This window comes from Salvelinus alpinus, chromosome 2 (assembly GCF_045679555.1).
Source record: "Salvelinus alpinus chromosome 2, SLU_Salpinus.1, whole genome shotgun sequence".
Lineage (NCBI taxonomy): Eukaryota > Metazoa > Chordata > Actinopteri > Salmoniformes > Salmonidae > Salvelinus > Salvelinus alpinus.
Window position 1 is genome coordinate 114022067 of NC_092087.1, and position 10173 is coordinate 114032239.

The following is a 10173-nucleotide window of genomic DNA, read 5'->3' on the forward strand; positions in this document are numbered from 1 at the left end:
TCTGGATCTGATTTATCTCTAGAGAAACTACAACTCCCTACTACATCACACAGTTCAGGCTGGATCTGATTTATCTCTAGACTAGTTCTAGACACACCCTCTGGGCAGACAGGCCAAAGGCGCTTGCTTGCCAAAATTCAGGGAATCGTTGATCTACTTCAGAGGAACTGTGTCTAGAGTGATTTCCTGTTGTTTTGACACCTCACTGGAAAACTAGAATAACTAGCTGTTGCTACAGAATGAGACGACCAATTCACAGTTAGTCTGTGTCTCGTTCTCCACACACGGACACATACCAAGATCACGTGTTTTCTATATGCACAAGATAGTTTGACTATATAAGGCTTCTGAACTCCTTGTGTCATCGAGCTCTCGGCCTTCCACCTCAGAGTGTAGGGCTGACCAGCTACATTATTGCAATTCTTATCAAATAAAGGTTGATAGTTTGAAGAAATGATAAAGTCTTTCCTGATTGGTTAGAATTTCCACCACAATGTGCAGTAACAATGTTAGACCAGACTCATAGTACAGAATGAATGACTGACTGCCCAGTTCAACGTCAGTTCACCATCTCACCTCATACTGTATTGGAGCAGCAGCAGCTGACTGCCCGGTTCACCGTCAGTTCACCGTCTCACCTCATACTGTATTGGAGCAGCAGCAGCTGACTGCCCAGATCAACGTCAGTTCACCATCTCACCTCATACTTTATTGGAGCAGCAGCAGCTGACTGCCCGGTTCAACGTCAGTTCACCATCTCACCTCATACTGTATTGGAGCAGCAGCAGCTGACTGCCCGGTTCAACATCAGTTCACCGTCTCACCTCATACTGTATTGGAGCAGCAGCAGCTGACTGCCCGGTTCAACATCAGTTCACCGTCTCACCTCATATTGTATTGGAGCAGCAGCAGCTGACTGCCCGGTTCAACATCAGTTCACCTTCTCACCTCATACTGTATTGGAGCAGCAGCAGCTGACTGCCTAGTTCAACATCAGTTCACCGTCTCACCTCATACTCTATTGAAGCAGCAGCAGCTGACTGCCTAGTTCAACATCAGTTCACCGTCTCACCTCATACTGTATTGGAGCAGCAGCAGCTGACTGCCCAGTTCAACATCAGTTCAACGTCTCACCTCATACTGTATTGGAGCAGCAGCAGCTGACTTGATCGTTGATGCTAATCATCATGTTTTGCATCTGAGAGTAAATAGAGCCAACTACAACTCTAAAAATGAAGGGTTCAACTGGAGTTGTTCTCAGATCCCCTAAGAACCGCAGGGTTCTTGGTCAATGAAAAACAGCCCCAAAAGGTTATTCAAAGAACTTGTTAGAAGGTGGGTTCATCGAGGAACCTCCGTTGTTGCTGGACTTCTTCCGGGAACTTCACAATTACAACTGAAAACGATGGTGACAAGTTTGGGTGCGACAACAGTTAAAAAGGTTAAGTTGGGTTGATGTTTGGCTATGAATATGTCTCGAAATAATTTATTATTATAATATAACATACTAATAATGAATAACGAAGACAATGGTTTTCTGTGAATAGCTTCCATAACGTTACTATAGCTAATTACCGTAAATATTAGAAAGCCGGGTTTGACCGTCGGCGTTGTATGAGCTACAGTACAGTACCGTTATCTAGCTAGCTAACGTTATGTCCTAACTAGGCACAACTAGGTTTGGATTATTTCCCTCAACTATATTCTTTCCCATATATTGTATATCGTTTCCATAAAGCCAACATGGCTTTACACTCATTAACGTAAGTTTCCAATCTAGAGCAGTTCTCACTTTTGTGATAATGAACTAGCTAACGTTAACTAACTAACTAACTAACTAAGGACGGTGACCTGTCCAGACGATGTTACAACGAACTGAATCGTCAATGGAGGTCTTCCTCTTTATATAGCCTGCTACAGCATGCAATACTATTAACTCACAAGGGGGCATAACGTTACATGGACAATACTATCTCATTTTGGAAACGTTACATGGACAATACTATCCCATTTTGGAAACGTTACATGGACAATACTATCCCATTTTGGAAACGTTACATGGACAATACTATCCCATTTTGGAAACGTTACATGGACAATACTATCCCATTTTGGAAACGTTACATGGACAATACTATCCCATTTTGGAAACGTTACATGGACAATACTATCCCATTTTGGAAACGTTACATGGACAATACTATCCCATTTTGGAAACGTTACATGGACAATACTATCCCATTTTGGAAACGTTACATGTACAATACTATCCCATTTTGGAAACGTTACATGTACAATACTATCCCATTTTGGAAACGTTACATGTACAATACTATCCCATTTTGGAAACGTTACATGTACAATACTGTCCCATTTTGGAAACGTTACATGTCCGCCCCCTTGTGGAGGGAAATTAATATCTTAGATGGTAGCTGTAGATGGGATTCAAATGCATAATGGTATTAATACAGTGTCTAGACTACCTCTTTTGTATAAACGCCCTTCAGAATCCAAACACAGTATTGCCACGCAGCAAAATGTTGCATATAATCTTTCAAGTCAGCCTGATAAAATATTAAATCAAATCAAATCAAGTTTATTTTATATAGCCCTTCGTACATCAGCTAATATCTCGAAGTGCTGTACAGAAACCCAGCCTAAAACCCCAAACAGCAAATTAAACAATTTGTGAACAAAGATATCTTGAAATGGTATATTAGGCCTGTATGGCAGTACTGTTACTGTATGGCAGTACTGTATTGGCTAGTGCTTTCTCCAATATGTTCTTCTAATTTACAATCAATTGTATGTCGATGCCATTTATCTTTCAATATTTATTTTATATATATATATTTTAATGCTTGTAAGACTATTCTTTGACACATTTTCTCTTCCTTTGAAATTCTTATAAGACAGAACATGGACACAATGCAATTGGGATCAAGAAGAAGGTACAGATCTGTTGTAGGACAGCTGCATTTGAAGTGTACATTCAACCTACATAGCTGTCAATATGTAACGGATGTGAAATGGCTAGCTAGTTAGCGGGTACGCGCTAACAGCGTTTCAATCAGTTACGTCACTTGCTCTGAAACCTAGAAGTAGTGTTTCCCCTTTCTCTGCAAGGGCCGCAGTTGATGTGTGCAGAGGGTCCCTTGTTCGCGCTCGTGGGGACGGTCTAAAGTAATACTGTTACAAATACAAACTGAATCTTCATGGGAACATTTGTTATGTTCTTTGTTAATTGTATGTGTATTAATCTTTTCTTACTTTTGTTGACATATTTCACCGCTCTTCACTCCTTTACTGCACATCGGTGGAAATCCATTTCACCGTGAGAGTGAAATCCCGCTGGCCTTTGATGGGGAGAACATCCACTCCCTCGAGGACGTCCCCATGGGACATTTGCCCATAAATTTGCCCAAAATGTCAGAAAAACACTTATGTTGTTATGCTACTGTGTTCTGGGGAGAAGAGAAGTTGGGGTGAAGTTACCAGGGTCGGTCATAAAGATGGCAAACTTCCTAACATAACTAAGTGGATACGATGTACACACTAAAGCTGAAAAATCTGTATTTAGCATCAAGTCTACAATATTGTTAGTTTACCTATGATTCATTTTTAATGTATGTTGTTTTTATTGTACATCACTATTTTATATATTTTAAATTTCATGAAAAGCACTATACAAAGTAAATGTATTATTTATTATGGTCTGACATGTCTGCAGAAATGTTGCAATTTTGTAATGTGTTAAGTTTGGTAAATTGTTTTGCAAATATTAATTCACATTAACTTTGTAGTACATTTTTACACTATAATAAATGTTTCTGATGCCACATCGCCCGTTTTCAAAGGTGGTTTTTAGAGGCAGTCGCTATTTAGCTTTTTGTCTGAAAGTATTTTCTCAGCTGTGATACCAACTCCAGTCAGCAGATGGCGATGTGCGTCTTTCAGGTGATTCTGCCACTGACGTATAATCTACAGCTAATCAGCCACCTTGGTTCACTAACTTTATGGAAAAAGGTTTATTCAATAAATCTAGCAACTCTTCTAATACTGGGAAAATAAAGGAATACACACTCAGAGCCTCCTGACTCGGCCCTGTTTACACCTCCACACAGGAATACACACTCAGAGCCTCCTGACTCGGCCCTGTTTACACCTCCACACAGGAATATACACTCAGAGCCTACGAGGCTTTTCTAAAAACTACACTTTGCGTGGTTCACTCACCTCTTTTTTTTTTTAAACTAGGTTTGAGATTTGGTATCCACTCAGCTCGCTGCCTCTCAGATCAAAGGTGGGTCTATCTGCTCCATTCCCAAAGTGTGGTCTCCCCGAGATCCCAAGTTTGAGGGATCCCTTGTGCACCATTTACCAGGTCGTCAGGAGTGGTCACCAAGTGAAGATTAACATCCCCAAATGTGGTTAATTTCTTTCATATCAAATGAGACAAACTTATCACACAAGTCAGAGTTATTCTTCAACTAAATCTTTATTCACTTATTAATAAGGGAGCAGGTCAATACAACGCACACATATAAAGTGAATCAATTGAGTGCTCTACGATAATGATGGCTGGTCGACAAATCACTGACAGATGATTCGTTGAGAGGCACGAGACAAAAGTACAAAGGTCTTTTATAGCCAAGATACACCCCTTTCAATCTACATGACGACTAGCAGATGTATAGAACGGGTCACAAGATTAATATTTGGATGAAAGATACCTATAATTATAATAATTCTATAATATAATAATAATATAATTCTCAGCAGACAGTATCTGCTGTAAAAACAGTACTCTTTGTGTAGAGACCAGGGTCTGGCCCTGGGGTCATCTCTCCCTGTTACCATATAGAACAGAAACATTAACTCATGCTCTGGAATGCGGTCTCTTTAGGTTTTAATCACCCAAAAGACATTGTAAATCTCCTGTCAATGTTTTCTCCCAGAGGCCCATCCGAAGTAGAACACAGACACAATAGTTCTAAGAACCCTCTATTCTGTTGCATAAAACAACCAGTTGATGCAATAAAAGTATTATAACATAATGTTGCACATCTATCAAGACAACTGGAGCACTGGGCCAGACACTCTTATATAGAACCTGGACCAGCTCAGGTGAAACACCTTCCCACTAACGAGATGGACAAGCCAGCACAGGTGTAACACATACTGACTAACGAGGTGACACCAATCAGTGCGTCCTGGACGTGCTACCGAGCTATACGTGTGAAATGTAAGATGTAAGATTGTTAATACAATTTATTATACTGCGTCCATGTGTTTAGGCTGCAAGTATGTTGAAATTAAGTTGTTTTCAAGTCATTGAAAAAACAACCCGAAAACTACAACTGCAACCGAACATATATTTGACGTTGGGCTTAATAGTCGTATTTTCAACGTCTTTTCAATGACATTTGGCTAAATGGGAATAGCGCAATGTCAAAACACAGTTTTAATGTGCCCAAATCAATAACCAATATGCAGAAACAGTTTGGGATATATTGAAAACCTAAACATGTTGAAGTGTTGCATTTTGATTCAAGTGGGTCACCAACGTGTTAAGTGTAACACAATTTTTTTTGTCACTTTTTGTTTAATAAATAGTACTCTTTCAATTCAGGGCCTGGGTTTTTCCGCTGAGGCTAAAATCAATAGATAGATAATATAGATAGATAATATCAACTGAACAGGGGACAAACGTTTATGGTTCTACATTCTGACATTCATTCAAATAGATCAAAAATCATTAAAATACTCCTACTACAATGTTAAAACATTCTACATTGTGACATAATTTCATTGATATTATGAAACAACTCCTTCTTGTATGTATTTTCTGATGTTTAATCAGAGATATTTTATCAGAGTATCTCTTCCCACATCAATCACATATATTAGGTTTCACTCCTGTGTGTGTTCTCTGGTGTACTGTCAGCTGGCTAGATCTAATAAAACTCTTCCCACATTGATCACAGCTATGAGGTTTCACTCCTGTGTGTACTTGCTGGTGTCTAGTCAGATTGCTAGATGTAGTAAAACTCTTCCCACATTGATCACAGCCATAAGGTTTCTCTCCTGTGTGTGTTCTCTGGTGTTCAGTTAGATTGCTAGATGTAGTAAAACTCTTCCCACATTGATCACAGCCATAAGCTTTCTCTCCTGTGTGAATTCTCTGGTGTATAGTTAGATTGCCAGATGTAGTAAAACTCTTCCCACATTGATCACAGCTATAAGGTTTCTCTCCTGTGTGTCCCCGCTGGTGTCCTATCAGGCTGCTTAAGTGAGAAAAACTCGTACCACATTGATAACAGCCAAAAGGTTTCTCTCCAGTGTGTATTCTTTGGTGTGATTTCAGGGTTTGCAGCAGAATAAATCTCTTCCCACATTGATCACAGCTATAAGGTTTCTCTCCTGTGTGTGTTCTCTGGTGTATAGTCAGAGAGCTAGATATAGTAAAACTCTTCCCACATTGATCACAGCTATAAGGTTTCTCTCCTGTGTGAATTCTCTGGTGTTCAGTTAGATTGCTAGATGTAGTAAAACTCTTCCCACATTGATCACAGCTATAAGGTTTCTCTCCTGTGTGTCCCCGCTGGTGTCCTATCAGGCTGCTTAAGTGAGAAAAATTCGTCCCACATTGATAACAGCCAAAAGGTTTCTCTCCAGTGTGCATTCTCTGGTGCGATTTCAGGGTTTGTAGCAGAATAAATCTCTTCCCACATTGATCACAGCCGTAAGGTTTCTCTCCTGTGTGAATTCTCTGGTGTTCAGTTAGATTGCTAGATGTAGTAAAACTCTTCCCACATTGATCACAGCTATAAGGTTTCTCTCCTGTGTGAATTCTTTGATGTATTTTAAGGTGTGATGAGTAGTTGAATCTTTTCCCACAGTCAGAGCAGCAGTGAGATTTCTTTCCTGTGGGTCTCTGCTGGTGTTTCTTGAGGAGTTCTGATCTGGAGAGACTCTTCTCTGCCTCATCAGCATCATGATGTTGTTGAGGCTCCCCAGAGGATCCACGATAGTCACGCCTCTCTCCTGTGTGAACAACAAGGTCAGACAGATGGTTAAAGGCCCACAACAGCAGAAATCCACTGTTAATTTGAGGTAAAAGGTTATGCCCAGAGCGTACCCATGAAGTTGTACAACAATTGACGTCTGTTCAATTTGAAAATTAAGCCAGTCAAGACAGCAACAATAGTCAGATTTAGTCTTGTTTTCACATTTAGTAGTAACATCGATGATTGCAGGCTACAAACAGTTTTTCAAGTTGTTGAAATCCTAAGCAGTGTGCCAGATGACTTTTGGTCTCCAAAATAGGCCCCTTTCTGTGTTTGCTAAAATTGCGGCACGAGGGCAAGATGCACACGATTTGGTTGCAGAAACTCCTCCATGCTAATGAGGAAACCGCTAGTTATGTATGTAGTATATCTGGTAATGAGGAAACCACTAGTTATGGATGTAGTATATCTGGTAATGAGGAAACCACTAGTTATGGATGTAGTATATCTGGTAATGAGGAAACCACTAGTTATGGATGTAGTATATCTGGTAATGAGGAAACCACTAGTTATGGATGTAGTATATCTGGTAATGAGGAAACCACTAGTTATGGATGTAGTATATCTGCTAATGAGGAAACCACTAGTTATGGATGTAGTATATCTGGTAATGAGGAAACCACTAGTTATGGATGTAGTATATCTGCTAATGAGGAAACCACTAGTTATGGATGTAGTATATCTGGTAATGAGGAAACCACTAGTTATGGATGTAGTATATCTGGTAATGAGGAAACCACTAGTTATGTAAGTAGTATATCTGCCTGGAGCAAAAATGGTGAGCGAAGATTTTAGATTTTCACAATGTATTCTGAACATTACAGCACAAGATCAGGAGTGCTACTCAAGGAAACTCACATTAAGCTCTGTGTCTATTCACTAATTCACCACCGTGGGGAAAAACTCAGGGGAGTTCTCATAGGCTAACAGCAACAATAGCCTCCATTTACAGGTTAGAGTGCATTTCACACTACTATTGGATTATAATTGTAAGGCTCGCTTGAATCACCTGCTTAAAATGTTTGTGTTATTGTCGAAAATCAACTGCTTTATAGTTAAAAAATACTTCAACCAGTAAAATTATCTTTGGCTAGCTTTGCCATCAGCCTGACAATAAGGGTTTGTATACTAAGTGTTTAACAAATTGGCACATAACTCCCACCTAACAATAACATAGATCTACTGTAGGACCCATAACTTCACCTAACAATAACATAGACCTACTGTAGGACCCATAACTTCACCTAACAATAACATAGACCTACTGTAGGACCCAAAACTTCACCTAACAACAACATAGACCTACTGTAGGACCCATAACTTCACCAAACAACAACATAGACCTACTGTAGGACCCATAACTTCACCTAACAATAACATAGACCTACTGTAGGACCCATAACTTCACCTAACAATAACATAGACCTACTGTAGGACCCATAACTTCACCTAACAATAACATAGACCTACTGTAGGACCCATAACTTCACCTAACAACAACATAGACCTAAGACTATAAATAATTTAATATTTCAGGTGAAACATGGAAACTAAAATGTCTTTGTCATGACATTTCATAACCTGATCACCAGATAATTTTGTGAATAATCCCACTAGGCTACTCTGTAATGTGTTGTCATTCTAAACGTCCTGAATAAAGGAAAATAGCTCTGTGTGTTGTACAATAGCCTATCCATCAAGGAACAGTTCTCTACACATTATGAGCTAAATATCTCTGTGTTGAAACAGACTAACGAGACTCTACAGTAAATCAAGCAGACAATAACATTATAAACACCAATTTGTTAGGGATGTTGGATCCAACGTGGAGCACGGCATAACTGTCTTTACCAGAGTAATGAATGAAGAAGCACTTTGGTTGTTGTTGCATGTCGTGATGTTGGTCATGTGACTGTCATTCAGAAAATGATTTCCTGGATCAGCTGATGATAGTTGAACATGTGACTAACTAAACAGCTACAGTATTAAGAATTATGTGTAATTATTGAAGAACCACATTAATGACAGTATCCACTTGGGTGTTGTCAATAAAGTTAAGGTGACTCTCAGTTAAAACCATTGGATTGTGCAAACTCTTAAATTATTTAGAATTTCTGTGCCCATGAAAACTGTTTTCCCAACGTAATATAAGGAAACTAAATGTTACGTAGGTAGAGTGCATTTCAGAGATCTGAATACAAAAAACTGTACTAACAGGACAATAACCTAAACCACAAGGCCAAATCGACACTGGAGGAGCTTACCAAGATGACATTGAATGTTCCTGAGTGGCCTAGTTACAGTTTGGACTTAAATCGTCTTTAAAGTCTATGGAAAGACTTGAAAATGGCTTTCTAGCAATGATCAACAACCAACCTGACAGAACAGGAAGGATTTAAAAAAGAATAATGAATATTCACATGAAGATCAGTCTCCTATTGGATGACATCACGACTTCCCATCAAGCCAACTCCTTGAAGGCCTTACTATGACATCACTCACTCCTTCTAGTTTGGAGTTGTCTAAAAAAAACACTATTTTGCTCAAAACATGTATTTGTTTCCCTTTAGTGTGTTTATACTTTAATGTATTTATATATCACTTTTCAACAGGAAAAGTTAAAATCATTGGAGGACGTCATGAACAATTTCTACATTTTTTCTTTTTCAACTTTATTTAACCAGGTAGACCAGTTGAGAACAAGTTCTCATTTACAACTGCGACCTGGCCAAGATAAAGCAAAGCAGTGCGACAAAAACAACAGAGTTACACATAGAATAACACGTGGGATAAACAAAAGTACAGTCAATAACACAATAGAAAAATCTATATACAGTTTTAAGTTAAAAATCACTGGAGGACGTCATGAACAATACAGTGTGTGCAAATGGAGTACAGAGGCAATAAAGGCAATAAGGCAATAAATAGGCCGTAGTAGCAAAGTAATTACAATTTAGCTGTGTACAGCTGCAGTGATCGGTAAGCTGCTCAGATAGCTGATGCTTAAAGTTAGTGAGGGAGATATAAGTCTCCAACTTCAGCGATTTTTGCAATTCGATCCAGTCATTGGCAGCAGAGAACTGGAAGGAAAGGCGGCCAAAGT

General features: G+C 39.2%; 2 protein-coding genes across 2 annotated transcripts in view; one reads left to right on the forward strand and one right to left on the reverse strand.

Annotated features, from left to right (window-relative positions):
* LOC139548844 (zinc finger protein 180-like) overlaps positions 1-10173 on the forward strand; it is a 274302-nt gene that overhangs the window by 127103 nt on the left and 137026 nt on the right. The gene's annotated exons all lie outside the window — the stretch shown is intronic.
* LOC139549756 (zinc finger protein ZFP2-like) lies at positions 4480-7516 on the reverse strand. The gene has a single exon (XM_071360509.1). The coding sequence runs from the start codon at positions 6683-6685 to the stop codon at positions 5894-5896; it is 792 nt and encodes a 263-aa protein (XP_071216610.1). The 5' UTR covers positions 6686-7516; the 3' UTR covers positions 4480-5893.